Source organism: Rhamphochromis sp. 'chilingali', assembly GCF_963969265.1.
Source record: "Rhamphochromis sp. 'chilingali' genome assembly, chromosome: 3".
NCBI lineage: Eukaryota > Metazoa > Chordata > Actinopteri > Cichliformes > Cichlidae > Rhamphochromis > Rhamphochromis sp. 'chilingali'.
The window spans coordinates 8,240,098-8,261,424 of record NC_137931.1 but is presented as its reverse complement, the minus strand read 5'-3'; the positions used below and the strand labels follow the sequence as shown (position 1 = coordinate 8,261,424).

At 41.6% G+C, this 21,327-nt stretch overlaps 2 protein-coding genes across 4 annotated transcripts in view; one reads left to right on the top strand and one right to left on the bottom strand.

Annotated features, from left to right (window-relative positions):
* Window positions 1-836: 836 nt before the first annotated feature.
* LOC308393893 (FUN14 domain-containing protein 1) lies at window positions 837-6,143 on the bottom strand. Of its 2 annotated transcripts, none has more exons than XM_080877921.1 (5): window positions 5,487-6,143; window positions 4,907-5,075; window positions 3,034-3,109; window positions 2,399-2,533; window positions 837-2,117 (listed from the first exon to the last, which is right to left on the bottom strand). In XM_080877921.1, exons 1-5 carry the CDS (start codon window positions 5,707-5,709, stop codon window positions 2,040-2,042), a joined length of 681 nt encoding a protein of 226 aa, XP_080734047.1. In that variant the 5' UTR covers window positions 5,710-6,143; the 3' UTR covers window positions 837-2,039. The 2 variants fall into 2 exon arrangements, with proteins under 2 accessions (XP_080734047.1, XP_080734048.1); XM_080877922.1 differs by having other exon boundaries at window positions 2,405-2,533; window positions 5,487-6,141.
* Window positions 6,144-6,166: 23 nt separating this feature from the next.
* The window catches only part of LOC308393890 (lysine-specific demethylase 6A-like), a 39,285-nt gene continuing 24,124 nt past the window's right edge, over window positions 6,167-21,327 (top strand). For both annotated transcript variants that reach the window (XM_080877917.1, XM_080877916.1), the window contains exons 1-2: window positions 6,167-6,582; window positions 6,721-6,784. In XM_080877917.1, coding sequence (XP_080734043.1) covers window positions 6,404-6,582; window positions 6,721-6,784 — 243 coding nt within the window. In that variant the 5' untranslated portion in view covers window positions 6,167-6,403. The remainder of the gene's footprint in view (window positions 6,583-6,720; window positions 6,785-21,327) is intronic.

The following is a 21,327-nucleotide window of genomic DNA, read 5'->3' as shown; positions in this document are numbered from 1 at the left end:
TTGGCTGCTCTTTATAACAAAGTTTAAACACCAGGTGGGTGGGGCTTCAGTGCTCACCCGTGATCGTTTTTTAGGAGTTTAAAGTGAAACAAATGTATGAAACTAAATGTAGGAGCAAACAGAGACCTCATTATTTTAAAATGACCATATTTTATCTAAGGACATCATTATTATCCATCTCTGCAGTGCACATATTACACATGCAGGTAAATTAGATATGGCAGAATCTGGCTCCTTTAGAAGGTTAATGAATTTCTTATCAATTATCTTATTTAGTTTAACACCATCAACAATTGCAGTGGGGTGGAGGTGTATTGCGAAGTAGGATTTTATGTAAGTTCTCATGTTTGAACAACTACAAGTGGCACATGGTGAGCAGGACCTTAATAACACCACTGAATAACGCTACAGTCTGCATGCTTGGTCTTAACTAGCTGCCATGTCTGATTTACTCTGCTAATGTTGCTTTATAAAATAATAAAGATTTATCTATATGTTGGCTGTTAATCACCAAGAATATTCAATCTCTAAATTATTTCGCTTTGATATGCCTCTTTCATTCACAGAACCACTGAGAGTACAAAGTGCTAAAATAAATATATTAATGGTAAATTCATAACATTGTTGCAGCATTCATTACCAGTTCTGATCATCTCTCTTACTGAAGTAGGAAGGTAACAATTTGATGCAAGGCTACAGCAGAGAGCCCGGGTGATAGTGAAAACCACCAACTTGATAAATGCAGTCAAATCTGAGGTTTAAGATTTTATCAATCCAGCTACTGCAAAGACAGAAAGCCAGACTGTTGAGATTGCTTAAAAACAACAAAGGCTAAATGAAAAGCATCCTTTTTTTAATGTTACTATCATTTAAAACAGCATAGGGCAACTTTACTTCAAAGGAGACATAAAACCAGGAAATAAGAGTTATCAAAATCATATTAAATACAAACACAAGCATACAAAATACCAGCTGGATGCAAAAACAAAAAACCAGCTAAAACATTACAGTATATTGCACCAGTAGAAAGGGCAAAAAAAACCAAAACACAATAAGCAACGTGTGATAACTGGACTCCCCTATAGCTGATTAACATGATGAAGCACAACACAGCAGCATCGCTGTTTGTTAATGCTACACACACCATCAAATGCATGACGACAATAGCGGGGGCGTAGGAGTCAAAATTGCAGCTCCATTATGCTATGTAACCACTGGACCAGTGTCTCTTTGGGCATATGGCTTGTGATGGTGGTAATTAGGGCACAGCAGATGCTCAAACCTTCATTTAAGGGCATTGTGGAGCTGGGAATTAGGGAACAAACTGTGGGGGTGGGGGGGTTAATACTTCACAAATTAAACTTACTAATGACGTGTTCTTTATCAGCATGGACTCCAGTTCAGAGTGGAAAATTACCTTTTTACTTTACCCCCCCAGTCAGTGTGACCAACATAACTGGGTTTGCCAGCATGCTTTGAAAGGCATGCGACCCCGACAAACTGTACAGCTATACTAATAATAATAAAAAAAAACCAACAACTAGGCACCAGACTGGGGGCTGGTGTTACCTTCCCACTCTGCCGCCTTCCATACTGTTTATATAATATTTACTTGTGTGTATGTGCTTGTGTGCGTTCCTGTTTACAGCTCTGAAAAAGGGGCTTGGCTATATATTTACAATGGCGCCCACATATGCCACAGAATCCACCTGGCAAATACTTGGGACAGTCTCATTTGCACGAGCAAACACAAAAGACACTCCAAGTTTTGTTTGTAGCAGCTTGATGCTTTCGGAAGCATTGTTCACAGTACAATCCGACGGCCCACGATCCTCTTACCAACCCACCACCTCACACACATCCTCTGAAATGAGCACTCGAATGATAATAGCAAGCTAGGATTGATTCAGAACAGGTGGTTTAGTGTTCAACATAATTCCCCATGATCACTTTTGATCAAAACACACATGGAGCAGAGAGGTAAGCGAAGGAAAGTGATGATTCACAGTAAATGGAGATTGTAGTGTGTGCGGCGGCCTTTAGGAGGCCAATCCCAAAAAGAAGCCGCCGACAAACCCGCTGGACAGGACGATGTTCCTCTTTATGAAATCTGTCGCCTGCAGAGGAGAGACGAGGGAAAAGTCAAATCAGAACTAACAAACAAAACAGACCCCAGCACCTCGAAACATCTGATTTGGTTTGCCTTGAGCCTGCAGTGTCACAGCTACTTGGTGTAGTAGCTCGACAAGTACACTAGAGGGCACTGCTGGCTTGGGAATGGACCCCAATACATGCCCCCCCCCAATATTGAAATAATACAAATTAAAGGAAGATTGCATTTAGCTTGAGCAGAAAAACAAGCAAGAAATAAAGAAAGAGCAAGCTTTGTTCCAGGTACCTTTACCTCCTCAATGAATGTGTTGATTTCTGGGGCTGCTTTGTTTGCCTTCTTCTTCAGATGCTTCTTTGCTTTGTTCACATCCTTCTCCACCTTCTTCCAGTCCACCTGCACGTAGCCACTGTGATTGGCAATCTGCAGAAACAGACAACAAAACAAAACTGATGAGCGTTACTTTGTCCTTCTTCATATTTGCCTCAGCTCTGCACTCTGAAGGACAGAATCCCTTTCTGGAAGCATGTGTCCACAGTAGGCCTCTGATATCATCTTAAAAAATTATTTTGTGTTCAGCCTGATAATCAAGTCATCTGGGTGTCTAACTTTACGGGTGTTTAATCTACTTGCAAAATGAAGAATGCTTTTAAGCGACAAAATAATGCTACTGACTGAGCTGAAGCACCCTGTAAGTGTCCAGATGGCCTGTGTCCATTTAGTGCCAGCTGACACACAATGCTCGCCTTTCTGTGGTGGAGAGGGGGGACCAGCTGAGTGTCATGTCGTACAGCTGGCGTCTTCACTTGTCAATGGAGTTATGTTAATCTTACAAAGCACGTACTTCTCTATGACTCTTGATGGAGAATTGCTAAATATTTAACGACTAAGCCTAAACAATCACAGCATTACGGTGCTCTTACCTGTAAAAGAAGGAACCCGCCACCAATAGCAGTAGCTGCTATCTTCCCAACTCTCTGGAAGACATAACCTGCACACCTGTAAGTGTTAAGAGAAAGGGTGGGTTACTTCCTTTAAAATATTTAAAGGGGAATCAATTATGTCAGTTTTCCCTGGGCCTGATTCATACTTGAAAACAGTCATTATGTGTCTTTTCCTCATAGTAGCCATCCCTCAATACTTTCTCCATTTAAAGGAATGCATTATCAGGGACTGCAACATCTAGTCCTTTTACTGAATCATTACTAAGGCTTTGCAGTTCATCTATTGCCTATTTAAGCTTTTCACCCTTCATTTAAATCGAGCTACTTTTGACTGGCTACCCCATGTAAACAAAAAGGCGGCCGGGGCTCCTGTTCTCACAGATGACCATTGTTATTATTATTCGGGATGTCTGCTGTCACCAGTGGGCTTAAACTAGTAGTTGGAGGCTGGAACTTTTGGCTCACAGGCACTGCTTATACAACGACCTCATTATCTCATTATGAATCTTTAACCGCAATTATTCTTCTGCCACAGCGGATCAACTCTCTCCATCTCACCCTATCCCAAGCATCCTCGTTTGTCACACTAACCTTCTGCATGTCCTCCTTCACTACATCCATGAATCTCATTGTTCATGATCCACATGATCTAACTTGACAACCCAGCTCTTGGGAGCACATTGGCTTGTGGCTCCCACCACTCTTCAGTGTGAAAAAAGGGATACTGGACTTCTTAAGGCTTGTTATAATGTTTCACCACTCATCAAGTTCGAAAAACAAACTGTGGAGAGTCCCGGGTGTTTATGGTGCGTTCCAGGAACCTGAATTCAAGATGGTGCATCCCAGCGTGGGGGGGGAAAACAAAACAGATACACGATTACACAACGGGGCAGCACAGATTAAAAGTTTTATTACTCTTCAGTTCGGTGCTTCCATCTTGGATTGTTAACTCGGGTTTGGTGCGGCTGCTCTGAGTTCAGGGGGCGTCCCAGGTGAAAATGCCAACTAGGAACTTGGAAATCCCAACTTCCGGCTTAATCTGGAACGCTCCATTAAACCCCAGTGGGGGGTTGTCCCCTTTGGAGGTGGACATTAAGGTCGTTGCCCCACTATCGATCACACGAGTTATCAATTGTGGATCAACGACATCCGACTCCAGCCAAAGTGTAAAAAAAAAGGCACAGGTCAGTACAATGAAGGGTGAAACCACTATGAGACCTCATGTGGGGTCAAATACCCAGCTCTTTCCACCATTTGCCTTCTTATTTCCAAGCTCTAGAAAACTATGGCAAAGACGATTAAGAATCTACACAGTACCTGCCACTCTAACAGCATAAGTACATATTGTTTGGAGGTAAAGGCATACAGAGTTTCCTTTAATGTATATGGTAAATGGTAAATGGACTAGTTCTTATATAGCGCTTTTCCACTCTTCTGAGCACTCAAAGCGCTTTACACAACTTGTGCATTCACCCATTCACACCCATTCACACAAGCACAACTGACATTCACACACATTCATAGTCCGATGAATGCATCGGAGAGCAATTTCGGGTTAGTATCTTGCCCAAGGATATTTGGCATGCAGACTAGGGGAAGCCGGGAATCGAACCACCAACCTTCCGATCAGTAGATGACCTGCTCTACCACCTGAGCTACAGCCACCCACCCACACTGAATCATTTTATTGGTTTAGCAATGGCAGCTCTACAAGTAAGCGGTGTGTTCTCACATTAATTATTTCTCTGCATATTAATGTCCCAAGTTCAAAATAGCCCAACATTTGCTACTGTGTTAAACACCAATTGGATCCACATATGTCCCAGTGAGAACACAGACCCTGAGTCCTTACCATCCAGTCACTCCTCCCATCATGAGCTGAGTGGCCACGGAGTACTTCTCAGCAATGGGGCCGGAATTGTTCCCAAACACTCTACTCCACCACTGGTGCCTCCGGGCATACTCAGTCAGGTCCACAACCTCATAAACCTCATCTTCGCTCTCTGGGTCGTCCTGGCCCGCTATGAAATTGGAGTGAAATACAAAGTTAAAGGGCTACAATGTGCATATGCTACACCTCGCTTACATTCGGGGTGTATTTTCTAACAGCTCAGGAACTGTTTGCACCCTGTGTGGTCCTATTAACAAAGCTTAATCTTCAAGTCCTCCTAACTGCAAAAGCACTCCAGCCTCCACAGGCTCCGAGGGTGCTTATTCTATGTAAATGAGTTTGGAAGCTAACATTAGCTGGCTAGCGTCAAATGGCTTCCAGCCTGGACGCGAAGGTTCTGCTACCGGAGACCAAAAAGCACGTATGAGCCACGATAAAGCCCTTGTACCTTTTCGATTATTGCTCATGGAGGAAAAAATAAACGAATTTAAATGCGAATTGTGATCGCACAACGGTAATTTCTAACAAACAAAACACCAACCTTCTCTCTCATCCGCCGTCGCCATTTTGGAGAAACTAGTTATGTCATCAGGATGTTGACAAAGATAAACCACGCCCACATTATGATGCCGCTGCCACGTCAGTTGAAATGCTTTCATTTTGCTTGATTGGGCTTCAAGCAGTTTAACAACTTTATTTGATAAAATGCAGCAACTCTGCAAGTCTGACTGTGAAGACGTCATAAAAATAAAGGTTGGGTGCATAAAGAGTCGCGTGGTTTGACAGGATTGGAAAAAGTTATGCTTCGCAGTCACTTTTTGAATAATCTATGAGCGAAAACTGACACCCATGTGTCAATATGTATTACTGAATATGCGATGATGTCTTAGCGTGTGAAAATTAGAGCATTTGTCGGGAAAATAGTGCTATGGTTCATGCACAAGAGAACCACGTAAAAAAATATGTATTTATTTTTTTAAAATATTTTATCAGGGAGGATTTTTTTTTTTTTTAAATTAGTGGTTTTGCAGAGCGAACACGAATATTTCAGATAAAAGAATAGTATAGCAGGGAAGTCATATGGTGGTATACACGCGCTCCCATTGGCTGGAGAGGGGCGGAGAGGGCGTGGCCAGAGCGGCGCGTGGGTTCGCTTGGGTGACACAATTATAACAACTTTATCTTCGCGGCCGAAACGCGTTTTATTTGTCAAATACTCACATCTTGGATATTGTACTCAGTTATTTGCATTCAAATAGCTGCACGATACCACTTTGTGATGAAAAATGTGACGTTTGAGGAGCTACCCGGAGAGCGCTTCTGTCCCCCCCGAAAGGATTTACTACATCGAATCGCATCTTTTCATCCCGGAGAAAAGTTTTTGATCGTTTCGCTCCCTTCAGTTTTCCTTCTTTGATTTGGCGGAGCGATCCGTTCGTCCCCGCGTCGCGATTTTCCATGCAATCGTGCGGTGTGTCTCTCGCCGCTGCTGCCTGCGCTGCTGCTCGGAGTCTCGGCTCGGCTTCTTCTAGTGGTGATGAGGGAAAGAAAATGGCGGCGGGAAAAGCGAGTGAAACAGAGGAGGACTTTCCGACACTGACAGCCGAGGAGAGGGATAGTTTGGCTGGGATCGACAGGTCGGAACAGTAAACCCATGCACTCACACGAACGCACACTTTGAAAATTGATTGTTTTATTTTGCCTTGCATGTCGATATTGTCCTCGAGCCGCTCTGCAAGTGATACTGAGCTGCCTGTGTTGTCTTCTGCTTGCAGCTCACTGTTTGGATTTCAGAAGCTTCATGAAGATGGCGCCAGAACGAAGGCCCTGTTGATGAAGGTAGTGAATCTAACTGGATGTATTTTGCAACCGAGCAGCACCCGGGTTTACGGGACTCTCTTGAATCTGTCATTAGTCGTGCATGGCGGTGAATTTGCTTTCAAGTGGCAAGCCAGTCTGAGTGGCCCTCTCGCTACGGAGACCAAGGCCAGCTAGCCGCAGCCCCTCTTAGCCAGGCAGCTAGCTCGCTAGTTAGCTACCCTCTTCCGATGAACAGCGACCCTGCACCTGCGGCTAACGCCGTCTCGCTGGCCCGCCCGTGTATCCGGCTAGCTACTGCTCCCTTCATTTGCCCGTAAAGTTAGCATATGTTAATGTTTTCCTTTTTCTTTTTTTTTTTCGGAAACCGCCCTTCCCCTTTAGCTGAATAGCTATCCCATACAGCCCCGTGTACTTGTACCACTACCAAGACAACGTCGTCACGGATTTGTGTAACACATACTGGAAACGGTGCTGCACTATAATGAGTAAAGTTTTGTCACATTGAAATTGTGTAATTGTAGCTGCTAAGATATCCCTCCCACCCAACCTCAAACACATTGGTACTCGTATGTCGCGAAAACATCGGTGGGAGTAACGGAAAGGCTGTAGCTTTCTTCGGGGTGCACCACTGACGTTATTTGGTAAGGTTAGCTGGTGCCCGTAGCAATTGCATTTCGTCTCGTCTTTGGCACAGTCTGGAGTGTTTTATGGCATTACGTTGGCCCATTTAAAACACTTTCGGGGGGCCTGCTGCGCTCATTTGTGTGTGTTTGGTGTCCGCGTGAACGAGTTGACAAACGTTACAAGTAACGTTAATGGCTGGCTTGCCTGTCCAAGATGGCGGGACATGGCGGAGTGACACTGGTAGCTATATAACCTATTTGCCGTGAATATTTTTCGGACCCGTTCGTGTGCTCGCTAAAGCGTGGCTCGGGTTTTCTCACGGGTCTCGGCCCTCCGTAAAAACGTGTCCCTCTCGCTGACCTAGGTGGTGTCACGGTCCTTTGTTTACAGTTTCCATTGGCCCTGGCTTGGACTCTGCATGTGCTCTCGAAGCTGCGTGTTGAACAGGCACAGTCTACCTGTGTGCCTAACATGTCGCTTGGCTAACAAAGAGCAAAGCCCTCTCTTCTGAATGCATCGCAGAACTGTGGAAGATGGGGAGAAAGACAGTGCTGCTGACAGCTCGTGATATATTTTTTTGTTGTTTTTTTTTGTTTTTTTTAGGGGTGGGTGGGGGATCCGTGAATCTTGTTCACTAGGTGGTGTGGGATGCCTGGGAAGTGTTCCTTTCGCGTTAGCAGCAGAACGCAAGAGAAGTCTGCCCTGCTTCCAAGCTGAAGGCAATTAATGCACAATGCTTGAACTCTCTTTCTTTGTAGTGCTGACAGACTGCCCTGTATCCATAGGCAGCTTCCCAGTCCAGCTAACTTAAAGTGTTAGCTGTGTCTTTGTTGCTGTCTACAACCAACAGACATGATTCAGAAACATTTTATATAAGCTAGAAGGGACCCTTAATGCAGGGTCCTTTCTAGCATACTGTTAGTTTCCAGTACTTGTGGATCTGTTAACCTTTCCCATGTGGATTTAAGGTTTGACAGCACTGCATTTGATTTAAGCCGGTTTATAGCTGTAATGCACAGCAAATTTTTACCAGATTGAGAGTTTCATGTGGGATACCGTTGTTGTCCATGCAGAAAATATGTACAAGTTTTGGGGTTACCTTATAGTTCTCTCAACTCCCCTCAAAAATAATCATCAAACAAACACATATGTGGTGGGCTCACGAGCCACTCACTTTAGCAATGTTCACTCATTTTGTTGCTTTCTGCGTTGAATACATGCGAATGATTTGGTGGGTTTCACATCTCCATTCCCACTTGCAGCTTATTAGTTCAGAACAGTAGCCCTGTCTGGCACTTTGTACTGGTCGTGTCGCTCGCGCTGTTGGTAGGTCTACTTGTGGATGGGAGTGGGTTTAACGTTGCTTGACAGAACTAGGTCATTGTATCACAACCCGTTATCGGACAGCAATGACGTAAATTTAGACTAACTAGGTGGAAGAGAAACTTTCAGCTTTGGTGTGTGCTTTTTTTTTTCTGTGTCTTAAGTGCGACGGTTGGCAAGATGCTTACAGCAAGGAGGGTCTTCGAGTGGGGTGTGGCTGATGGCTTTTTGGGTGGAGTTCATGTGCTCTCCTCAGTCCACACACACTCACGTGAAAGCTAGATATTTGGACGCTTCTTCTGTTGCGTCTGAGGCGCTGGCTGTGCTGCGGCTCTGAAATGGTTAAGGTCATTTACAGAGGACAGCTCTTTCCCACAGGGATTAACTTAAATAATGCTAGTTGCAGACATTTAACATGCTGTTTGACTGTTACATACTGGTTGAGTCATTAGCATGGACGCAGGATAGAAAGCAGCCACCATTCATGCTACACTTGGAAGCTGAATCCCACACTTCTGCCACTAAGTCTTTGTAGGACATTTGTTTAGATAACTGTAGACCTGAACTGAGATATTGGCCATGGAAGCTCATTGTTGCCTCGCATTAAGGTTGCTCTAGCGTCAAATCACTCAGTACCCACAGCTACTAAAAAGACCATGCGTTATCAGTCAGTAATTCCAGTCCCATCTTTCACAGCCATGTAATCAGTGATTGTCTCTATTAGAGCTTTTTGTATTTCCACTGAGTGAGTAAAAATGTGTCCACAAACTACTTGGTCTTATGATGAATAATGCCAAAAGTGGGTCTGTTATGCTCATTCCAGTTCCATATGTTTGTTCTTGGGCTGTAAGAGGTAGCTTTGCCTATATCGCAGGTCATGATCGTCCTTATTTATCTTATCTTGAGAATTGTTTAGTCTGAAACAAGTAATAGTACCTCCAACCTAACCCTCCCTTTAAGGGAACTTTCTTCTGACTGGCTTGCAGAATGTTAGAACAACAGGTTTGGCTATGATAGCCATATTAAGGAATATCCCCCGTTCTGACACATCGGCAGCAGCAAGACTGTGACAAAAATCTTTAAAATTGAGCATGTAGAACGGTCCGAAGCCTGAGCTCTAGGATCACTTTCATAAAGGCTGGTGATATTATTTAAAACAGAATATAAATGACAGAAATATTGTATTGCTGTATTGTAAAAACCATTCAAGAATTTTTCTTCCCGCCCTCCCTCCAGTAAATTAAATGTACTGCAAGTACAGGTACTTCACAAGAATGTCCGAATGCTATAAAAATGTTAATAATATTAACATATTAATACTGTTTTGAGCAACTGCAGGTCAGTTCAGTTGTTGGCAAGGTTGTGTGCAATGATGTCATACGCCCCTGCATGAATGAGGTACTCTAAATACCATGGTATTAAGAGTATGCCAATATCTTGACAATAGAGAAGTGGCCAACTTGTGGCTATCTGTGCAGGGCGGAGCCACACTCCATAGTCCTTAACATGTTCAGGTTCTTCCATAGTACTGCTTTGGTAGGTTATCTGGGTATTTGACCATAGGGCTGTTCGATATAACGATATATATTGTTTGACGATATAAAAACGTCTATCATTTCATTTTACACTATCGTTTGTTTCGTGGTGTCGCAAAATAAACTGTTTACGGCAATATTTTTTCATCGTTTTGATGGTCACTGTAGTGGCTATATTAATTTTTTAAGTTCTCTCTTTCTCTTATATTTTATATAACAACAATACGGACGGACAAGCGCCTGTTTTTATGCGTTGTTGTTAGCAACAATGACGGTAACAGCATCGCGTGTCCGCTTGTTTATGTTCCACATAAACCTTTCACAATAAAGCTCAATATCCTGTTGAGACTTTTCAAAATAAACTGAATCACATGAAAGAACAGATTATTTACGGATGAGAATTAAAAAAGAGCCGCCAGGTGCTAAAAAATAAACCTTAGACTCAAACGTTAGAACAGGCTTTTCCCCGCAGCACCATGTGTAATAAATACTCACAAAGAAAACGGCGGCCTTTACAACTTATGTCTAAAAATGTATAGTTTCATGCATCGGTTAAAACACTCGACTCCAGCTACATGACGCGCAGCTGGAAACACTTCCCGCAAGACGAGCTGCCCGAGATTCACAGAATTTACAGAAAATGTTACATTTTTGTGATTTATATCATTATTGGGACGATAGAATTCTTATATCGGGATATGAGATTTTGATCATATCGCACAGCCCTATTTGACCAAGTTCTCACATTATATTAAGTCGTGCACTAGCTGAAAATAGAAGTTTGTTTTGGATATTTTTGTATGTGATGGCTTGGCGCTTATTTCAAGCTGATGGCACATTTAGTGCAGATTAAAATACAGCTGTGTTTATTCAATTCAATTCAATTTTTATTTATATAGCGCCAAATCACAACATAAGTCGCCTCAAGGCGCTTCATAGATACAGAGAAAAACCCAACAATCATATGACCCCCTATGAGCAAGCACTTTGGCAACAGTGGGAAGGAAAAACTCCCTTTTAACAGGAAGAAACCTCCGGCAGAACCAGGCTCAGGGAGGGGCGGCCATCTGCTGCGACCGGTTGGGGTGAGAGAAGGAAGACAGGATAAAAGACATGCTGTGGAAGTGAGACAGAGGTTAATAACAGATAAATAACAGATTTATCTGTGCACATGTTTTATGGAATCAAGCTGCATTAGTCTGAGCTGACGGAGGTGTTCAGTTAAAGACCATGTCTGTGTTGTGAGTTCAACTACATATGTAGGTTAAATAATCAATGTATTTATTTTTTTTAACCATCAGGTAGTACACAGCTTCTATATGGGTAACACTATGCATGTGCACAGGGCTCATTCACAAGTACTACTGCAGACAGTTGAGTATGCTCTACTTCGTTTTAGGCGCTAAAGGGGGAATGAAAAGTTGTTAATTTTGCAACAGTGCTGCTGTTTTTGACCAGGCAATCATAGTTGTTCCAGATATGGGTGGTTTTAACCTGGCTGCTCTAGCACAAATGTTTGTACCACTCATATAAAACCAATAATAAATTAAAATGTAACTAAATCGGAAAATGTTTTTATTTATGTGCATGCTGCTTTTGTTCTTTTTGTTGGGCTGCTGGTTTAGCTTACTGAGTTTTGCAGGTGACCCATGTGCCATAAGGCCCAAGTTCAAATCCGCCCTCAGGCCGTTTACTGTGCGTCTTGCCTACTATCCTGTTAAAGAAAGTCTGTAAGCCCAAATAGTATAGTTAAAAAAAAAAAGAAGAAGAAAAAGACTTTGACCATGTTTTTTTTGAGGGGGGGGGTGATTGTGGTCAAATGTTCAAACAGCAAGTTGCTACACGTTTGATTTAGCAGATCTGTTTATTTGTATTATTAAATATAATAATAAAATAAATATTTTAAACACCAGATGCTGTTTTTGACACAATCCTTAAGGATTTGTGTCTCCTCCTGGGATTGAAAAGAGGATCTTCTGCTTGTTGGGCAAATGTGTAAACCACCATACTATGTCTGATGTCTGCTTTCCAAAATGCGTTCACACGGAGTCATGTGAAATCACAGGTTATGGTATTTTATTTATTTATTTTTTTTAAGAGGACAGTATGTGAATACAATGTGGGGAAGTATTAACAGAAGTTTAAAAAAATAAATAAATGCAAGTGCAAAATTATGTCAGATTGTGACTGTGATTTTTGTTCATTTTTAATTAACTGCCTAGCTCTTATAGATACACTGTACTAAACTCTTGAGCCACCCCTCATTTGTTTTTATTTAGCTTTGATTGAGCCAGGCTAAAATGTTTGCAGTGGTTAATGTGATATATAAACGCTATATTAGCTGTAAAGCTAACACATTGTACCTAACATTATTCCTCATGGTCAGGCTGCTCCACAACCATTCTAACATTCTGTCAACGAAATATAATGTTGACATTAGAAATAAATGGCTATCATCATGTCTGTGACTTATACCCACTTTTTTAATAGAGACGTTTATTTACATGGGATGATCAAACAATAGTACAGGTGCTGGTGCCCACTACTGAATTTTTTAAATTTGTCTGCAGTGTAAATGGTAAATGGCCTGTATTTGTATAGCGCTTTTACTAGTCCCGCCTAGGGACCCCAAAGCGCTTTACACACCCAGTCATCCACCCATTCACACACTGGTGGAGGCAGCTACAGTTGTAGCCACAGCTGCCCTGGGGCAGACTGACAGAAGCAAGGCTGCCATATCGCGCCATCGGCCTTTCTGGCCAACACCAGTAGGCAGTAGGTAGGTGAAGTGTCTTGCCCAAGGACACAACGACCGAGACTGTCTGAGCCAGGGCTCGAACCGGCAACCTTCCGATTACTAGGCGAACTCCCAACTCCCAACTTGGGCCTCGGCTGTAGTCTTGAATCTCTGTAGATTGAATAATTACACCAAATATTATTGTTCTTACTGTTTAATATTATTGTAGCAGTAGTGTTCCCTCATTTATCGCGGGAGTTGCGTTCTAAAAATAACCCACGATAGGTGCACTTCAGAGTCACAATGCTTGATTTGTGTAAATTTGACAAGCTGAAACTAGAGCAGGGAGATATGACCAAAAACATTTATCACGATATACATTTGAAAATTTGCAATAACGATATGACTGAATATATAATTGACATTAGACAAAATACAACTCCACAACTTTATTAGTGCAAAAAACACAACAGTGTATTTTCAGTTAAACAAGCAGCTGTTTTTTTTTAATGTGCATTAAAGTTATATAAAAAATTAACAGTGAAAATGCAAATTCCTTGCTGACAGTTTAACCAAAAGGCATTTCCAGTGGAAATTGGCCGACATATCCTCAGCATAACCATGTATAATATCCACAAAACCTAAAAAGAGGTTATGCACACACAATACGTTAATATTATGTTGAAGCACAGTACTTATCACTCCGCGAGGCGCCTGCCTACGATAGCTGTAATGCTCCGACAATCCATCAAGCGGCGCGAGTTGGTAGCTTAGCAAAATCGTACTAAAACATTTGACAGATTTTCGAGCGCCGTGTACATAAAATCGTTTCGAGGTCAGTAAACAACCAGAATTCATACATAAGGCACACGGGATTATAAGGGACACTGTCGATTTTCAGAAAAATCAAAGGATTGATTTTAAGTGTGCCATATTTTCCAAACAACACAATAATAACGACGGCCCGCTAGCATGCTCTACCAGAAATAGTGCTTTGTTGTGTATCTGACGGACGAAAGCTAAACCAGTTCCACACCACTGAAGTTGCAGCATTTTTGTAAACCAATTCTGGTTCATCTGCTTCATTCAACGATCCGCTTTCGCCCTTCTCATTCTCTGTCGCCGCCATGCTTTTTCTGCCATGTGTGTATGAAAACAAAGGCACTGCGCATGCGCGTTTTACCCATATTCTATCGCGATATTTCATTTTCTTATCGTTACCCAACATTATACCGGTATTACTGTGAACGGTATGATATGGCCCAGCCCTAGGTGAAACCATTCTGTACTGTACAGGAGACACGGCACGGAGGAGACTGACAATGGTCTACAGCCAATCAGGACGCAGAACACAATGCACTGTAAAAAAAACAAAAACAAAAAACCAACCAAACCAAAACAAACAGCATGCAAAATTGCACAAAAAATCTGCAAAAACAGCGAGGCTGCAAAAGGTGAACCATGTTATAGCGAGGGACCACTGTAACCATAAAAAGGTAAGGTTGTGGAATATGAAGGGACTAGACTATCCATTGACCAGGTAATGCTTTTAAATAGAGGTCTTGTTTTTTTTGTAGCGTTAATGTTGTAACAGTTAGCGAGTGTTTTCAGACTGTTTTCAAAAGTGCTCAAATAGCCCAGTTTAACCTGCAATGGCTCCTGCAACATGTTCTGCTGCCATGGCGGGGATAAATTCATGATGAAAAGCAGAAAATCGGCTGTCACAGATGATAACTTCAAAAAGTCTGAAGATGCTAATGCATTCCCTCCTTGCAGCGCCTTAGCCCTCCAGAAACCTAGGGTAGACTAGGGCTGCTCGATTATGGCAAAAATGATAATCACGATTATTTTCACTGAAATTGAGATCACGATTATTTGACGATATTTATTTAACCCTTTAAGACCTACTATAGAACCAAGTCCACCAGAGCTTATATTATTTTTTTTACATGCTGTAGTGCCATTTGTGGGAGCATTTCAAGTTGCTATACATCAATACAACTGTTATAGCCCATATTTTAATAATATGTATGCATTAAGTGCATAGTAATTACATAAATTGCAAAAAAGTGCAATAAACTACAAAAAAAAATTGAAAATCGCTTTTGTTTTGTTTACATATATTTCTACTTGGAGAAATTTAAGAGGCTTATCCCTCAAAACTTTAAATACCACAAAGTTGCAAAAAATAGTTTCCCACCACAGGAAATTTATTTTGAGTGTCTTCATAGTTTTATTTTGGAGATACAGCAATTTTTATATACTGCAGGAAAAACAAAAAACAATCCTATGATGCAAATTTGCAAAGAAAACAGCATGTGCATCATTTCACTGTGGGAAGTGTTACGACCAGCTGATAGGAACGGCAAAGCGTGTTTCTGGAATATTATGTTTTTGTTCCTGCAAGCGCTTTTTATGCAATTTTTGCAAAGCTATATGTGGAAGGAAACCATGACCGAGGACAAGCTGATGGCATCAGATGTAAGTACAACTCCTCCGGTTTCATATGCAAAACAAATTATTGCGCTAGCTTACACGGTTCAGGTTCTACAGGGATTTAAAAATAGTTACGCAAAACGGAGCGTGCTGCTCTGACCGGCTTTAAAGGGTTAACAATGACTTTAAAAAAATAATATAAAATAGTGTGCAACACCACTGAAGTTTGTTTTTTTTTTAAACTCTCTTTTCAACCAACGGCAGTCACTCTCCAAATAACTTCTGCTTAGCTTTCCGAGCTTCCCTCGGGTCCTCTTAATCAGCGGTCTCCAACCTTTTTTGCGCCACGGACCAGTTTATGCCCGACAATATTTTCACGGACCGGCCTTTAAGGTGTCGCGGATAAATTAGGGAGGGGCTAATAATCGGCTCAGTCATTTTTAATGATCGTTGAAAGCCCAGATCGTAATCGTGATTAAAATTCGATTAATTGAGCAGCCCTGGGGTAGACCCTAAATATTCATTCAAAATAAATGAATGAAAGGAAAAAAAAAATCCAGGACATTCAAAACCACCATAATTCAGCATAATATTCTTATTACCGTCATAGCTCACAGGACCATATCACTTTTTTTCTCCATCTCTGTTGAAATAACCATGGCCAGTCATTTCTGAAGAACTGAACTCTGAAATGTGCATTGATCTCTGTGATGAGTGGTTATAAATGTCGTCAGAGATTCTCTGAGATTGACATGTTTTTTCTGTTGTTTTGTTTTTCCTCACATATCACCCTAGAGCTCAAGGATCAAGTTCATCGGGTGTCCACTGTTAAAAACAATTTTAAACCATGTTTACTCACTTATTTATGATCAAAATGCAGATGTGACTCTAGCTGCTGTGTAGAAAAACGATCCGATGTATGACGGCAGCTGAACCCTCCTGCCATTCATGCTCCAACAGTCAGCCTTTTTTGAAAGTCTTGCCTTCAGTGATCCCAAATCAGATGATCGTGTTACAAAGTATGATTAGGTTTTACTTCCTTAACTTTGGCCTGCAATAAACGTGCATCGCAGCACTTGCATTTTCTGTTTCTCTACTTATTCACTTGAGATTTTCCTCTACTTTTTCACCCACACATTTATACATTTAAATTTTGTCCCACAGCAACAACACAAATGTTGACCGTACATTTCTGGTACAGAAGTCCAATTGAGATGAGCAATGTTTTTTTTTTTTTTTTTTTGCTTCTATCGTTTTATTTTTGAGTTTTTTTGTAGCAGTTTGGTATCAATTGTAAAATGGAAGAAAATGAATATCCACGTTTCAATCTATTGTGCAAATATTTGATATTCAGTATTTCCGTCCATTATCTTCATCTTATCCAATTGAGGGTTGTGGGGAGGCTGTTATAGGGCAAAAGGCAGAAAACACCCTAGACAAGATTGCTAATCTGTTGCAAGGCCAACACATAGAGATGGTAACCACTGGCATTTACAGGCAATTTTAGAATGACTAATTTGTCTAGCTCCACGCATGTTGTTAAGACTGTAGGAGTGAGCCACAGTAGCTGGACAGAACACATAGACTACAAAAAGATCCCAGGTTGGATTTGAGGTTGCTGGAAGGTAACAGTGCTAACCACCACACCGTGAGACTTCTGCCACTCCTCTTTAAGCAAACATGAATAGAAATACAGTAAATAAGTTTGTACAATTCTAACAAACTTGAAAGTCAATATTTGGTGTGACCACTTTTATTCTTCAACACAGTCTGAACTCTCTTAGGCAGTTTTTCTTGTAGTTCTTTAAGCAGTCTTTAGGAACAGTTCTCCAAGCTCCTTGAAGGACATTCAAAGGTCGTCTTTGGATGTTGCGGTTCAGACTCTGGGGAGGCCAGTCCATGATTGATAGTGTTCACTGTGTGCTTTTCTGTCCTGGTATGCTTTTAATGCATTGGCAGCGTGTTTCGGATCAAGTCATGCTGAAAAATGTCAAATTTGGGTTCATCGCTCCATGAGACCCGTTGCCACTGATATTCAGTCCAGTTGTTGTGTAATTTGGCGTACTTTCTTTTTCTCCCTGTTTCCCTTCCTTCCACTGAGACCACTTGTGATTAGGATTGAGTGAACAGTAGATGATCTACTAAAGGGCTAGATGCAACTCTCAGGTCTTGTGTCAGGTCTTTCCTGGATGTTTTTCCTGTTTCTTAAGGACATGACTTTCAGATACTGTTAATCTGCTGTAAATAGATTTTTAGGCCTGTCACTTCTTCTTTTGGCTGTCACTTGTCTGGTTTTCTCAACGTTTTTAAGGACACACTGAAGATCATGATAAGATATGTGAAGTATTTGTTTTATAGCTCAAAACAAACAAAAAAACTCAGCTTTATGTTTGTCAAACTGTTATCTTTGGCATTTTTCTTAGAGTCAAAGGAAGCTGAACAAGTGATGTTTTTGGAACAATTTGCTAGAAACAAAGTGCATAAAGATGAAATGTAATATTGGTTCTTTACAAAGTTATGTGTAGACAAAACACTGGCTAATCTCTTGAGTTAGGCATCTGAAAAATGAATGAAAAACTCAATGGAAAAATTTTGATAGAGCTTCAGAAAGCTTGGAGAATTATTACCCAAACCCAAGACTTAGTTGGTCTTGTTCTTGAGCAAGATCAAGCCAACTGACCAGCCAGGAACTGCAATCGGCAGATTTCCAGCATTCTTGGCCCTGACTGATGACCAGCTCATCATTCTCCCATAGGTGCTTCTAGTTAATTGGAAGTTTTTCCTCCCTGGTCTGGAAAGCACGATAGCGTTGTTCGCATAATGCCTTTTGCGAATCACTTACCACCAGACTCTTAATGTTTTTCTTGTCAATAAGTTGTGGCGATGCAATTGGAACAGCTGCACTAGTGTCCATCTTCCATTTTTATTTTTTTCCTCTGCTTGTGGGCATCTTTCTTCAGTATATAAGGGTAGACTCGCACTTGTATGTGTATGCTTCTGGAAGACTTGTAGCTTCAGTATGTGCACTCCCCGGACTGCTTACAGTACTGACAAGAACAAGTCCTGATGCATTTTCAGAATTTTGGTTTTCAAAGGAATTGCTAATATGAGTTCTGATGACATCTCCTCATTTTGAAGAAAAGACAGCAAGTAATTTATCTGCAAGGCTGAGATTTAGAAAACCTCATGCTTACATTTAAACTACAAAAATAAGAAGTCTTCAGACGTAGCCAAACGTGCTCAAGTATTATTGCTGTAAATCTGTCCTCGGCTGTTGTCACTCTTCACATTTTGCTCTGTTTTTCTTTCCCTAATGGTGTTTGCTGCTGCATTTTCTCCTTCGGTCTTTCATCACAATGATAACTGTGTAAAATAAAAGCTTTTGATTACATAACTGCTTCTTGGAAATGGCAGCGCTACCCAACAAAGGCAAACAGAGGTCCTTTTTCAGTGTGTTTGGTAGTTATTTCTCCATTTAATAGCTGTGGTTGAACTGGCCTGTCCACAAAGACGAGAGATAAAACATTCCCTCCTTCTGCATGTGCTTGGAAGTGCAATCTTACTTTCTCTTACTTGAGCAGCTGGCTCTCCTCAGCTCGGAGTGGCAGAACGGCTGCCACGCTCGGTGTCGAGCACCAGCTGGGCCATCTTTGATGCGATCTCAGTGTGGCACCAAAGAAACGATGTGCAAGGCGAGGTCACAGGTTGTGTTTGTTTGCCCTGGTGCAGCAGGGGAAATGGACAACATGTGCTTGATTTTTTTTCATGGCTCGGACTTCCTTCATGGTCACAGTTAAACGGATGGATAACTGGAGAGCAATAACAGCGAATAGCCCGTTTCTGACACAATATCAGTGCATAAATTGTTATAATTACCTCCATGGGTACAGCGTGGGCAGATAGGTGGAGAATTTTTAAAATTTATTTATTTAATTTCACAGAAGTGGCTGATAAATCTTTTATTTTGTGAAACTTTTGCGGTCAGTCAACTCCAAACACAGTGTTGAATCATTTGCTGCTGGAGCTGCTTTACTAATTTGCTTTCAGTTTTCCAGTAGTGTATTAATAATAGGGCTGTGCGATATGACCAAAATCTCATATCCCGATATAAGACATCTATCGTCCCGATAACAGTATATATATATCACAAAATTTTAACATTTTCTGTAAATTCTGTGACTCTCGGGCAGCTTGACTTGCGTGAATTGTTTCAAGCTGGGCGTCGTGTACCTGGAGTCAAGTGTTTTAACAGATGCATAAAATAAAACATGAATGTTTGTTATCATCTTATCTTTCTAATCTTATCTAATCTAATTCTTTTCATGTCAGTTGATGTCTATGATGATATAAATCGAGTCATTATTTATGCCAGTTTTTAAGGTCCCTGTTTTCTCCTGAGATGCAAAGTTGTAATTTAATTTTTGGTTAAAATATTTGATTTAATTTTTAATTCTGACCAGTCAGAAGCTTCAGGTGTTATAGAAGAACACAAACTAAATGAAAAACTGAATTCTTTGGTCAGTTCCAAATAAATAATGTAGATAAAACTAGAAGTTAGAATTACTAGACACCCTGCGATATGATGAAGTTGTCATTTTTACATTTTGCGATATGATGACTACTCTTGGTTGCTGGGGATCAGTCCGCCAGGGCCTTCTGTTCCTGGTCACCGCCCGGAACACATTGCACCCGACCCCTACGGCGCCTCCTGTGGGTAGTGGGCCTGCAGGAGGATGTGCCCATGTCCCTTTTTCAGGCTGTGCCCGGCCGCCCTCGGGCACCCTTCCCAGGCCTGGCTCCAGGGCAGGCCCCTGGTAACCCTGTCCCAGGCAGGGTGAACTGTTCCCTGGATCTTTCACTCATAGGGGTCTGAACCTGAGTCTGAACTCCTCACCCTCAGAGATGGGGTGAGGAGTTCAGCCATCCGAGAGCGGCTCAGAGTAGAGCCGCTGCTCCTTCACATCGAAAGGAGCAGTTGTGTTTTTGGGTTGTTGTTTTTTTTTTTTTTTTTTTATGTAGATGTAAGGAGGCTTCTGTTTTTACTCGTGTGATCGAGCCGTTAGCTTGCTCTAAATTACGAGGTACAGTTGACAAGCTAAGTGTGTCCAGTGTTGGATGATTTGTTTGTTTTTTGGGTTGAACTGATTTAATGCAAGTTTGGTCAGCTGACTTAGGTGCATGAGATTAGCTCTCTTGTTAGCTCTCTTGTTAGCTCTCTCTCTAGCTCTCTCTCTCTTGTTCATAGCATTCCCAAAGTGTTTTCATTTATTTAATAAAATATCAGTATTTGGTGTCCAGGACTGCAAAGTCTTGTTTGATGTGTACAGTAATACTGTTGCTCGGGTTGTCATTAGCATTGTCCATTGTTATTTGGTCTTTTTCTCACTCACACTCCTAACATTCTGGTGTGTACGGCATCAGCAACCCAAACATTAGCTGCCAGCCTATCCTGACGTGGCTTTATTCTATTCCAAAAGCATGATTGGCTCGGCTCGGTTCAGCGCTGTTCTTATTGCCATTGGCCTTTCCAGATGTCTGCCAAAACAAGGATGGACTTAGTTCTATTGACTTTATATTGACCATGCCTGATTGTTATCATTTTATCTGGTTTCCAGCCCTAATGTACATATGCAGTAAATGTAAGGGCTAAAGACCTCCGGCAGATGCGGAGCTCAGAGTCGGCGGCCTCTGTACTCCCACAGGCCGGAGAGATCTCTACGAGATATACTGCAAAAGCTTTCTTCTGCAGCAAGCTGAAATCCTAACATGATATTTATCTGCAGAAGAGATTTTGGAAGCTGACGTCAGCCATGCTGTGACTTTGTAAAGTTCTTACACCACGCTTCTTTTCTTTGCGGATGTGGATGTTTGCATGCGACACACAGAATTGAGCCGGTGTTATTTTT

Excerpts from the sequence above, each read along its gene's own strand:
- LOC308393893 (XM_080877921.1), bottom strand. The coding sequence starts at position 5,709 with ATGCACCCAACCTTTATTTTTATGACGTCTTCACAGTCAGACTTGCAG. Across the intron at positions 3,110-4,906 it reads ATGGGAGGAGTGACTGGATG|GTGTGCAGGTTATGTCTTCC; the intron begins GTAAGGACTCAG and ends TAACACTTACAG. Across the intron at positions 2,118-2,398 it reads CATTCATTGAGGAGGTAAAG|GCGACAGATTTCATAAAGAG; the intron begins GTACCTGGAACA and ends TCTCCTCTGCAG.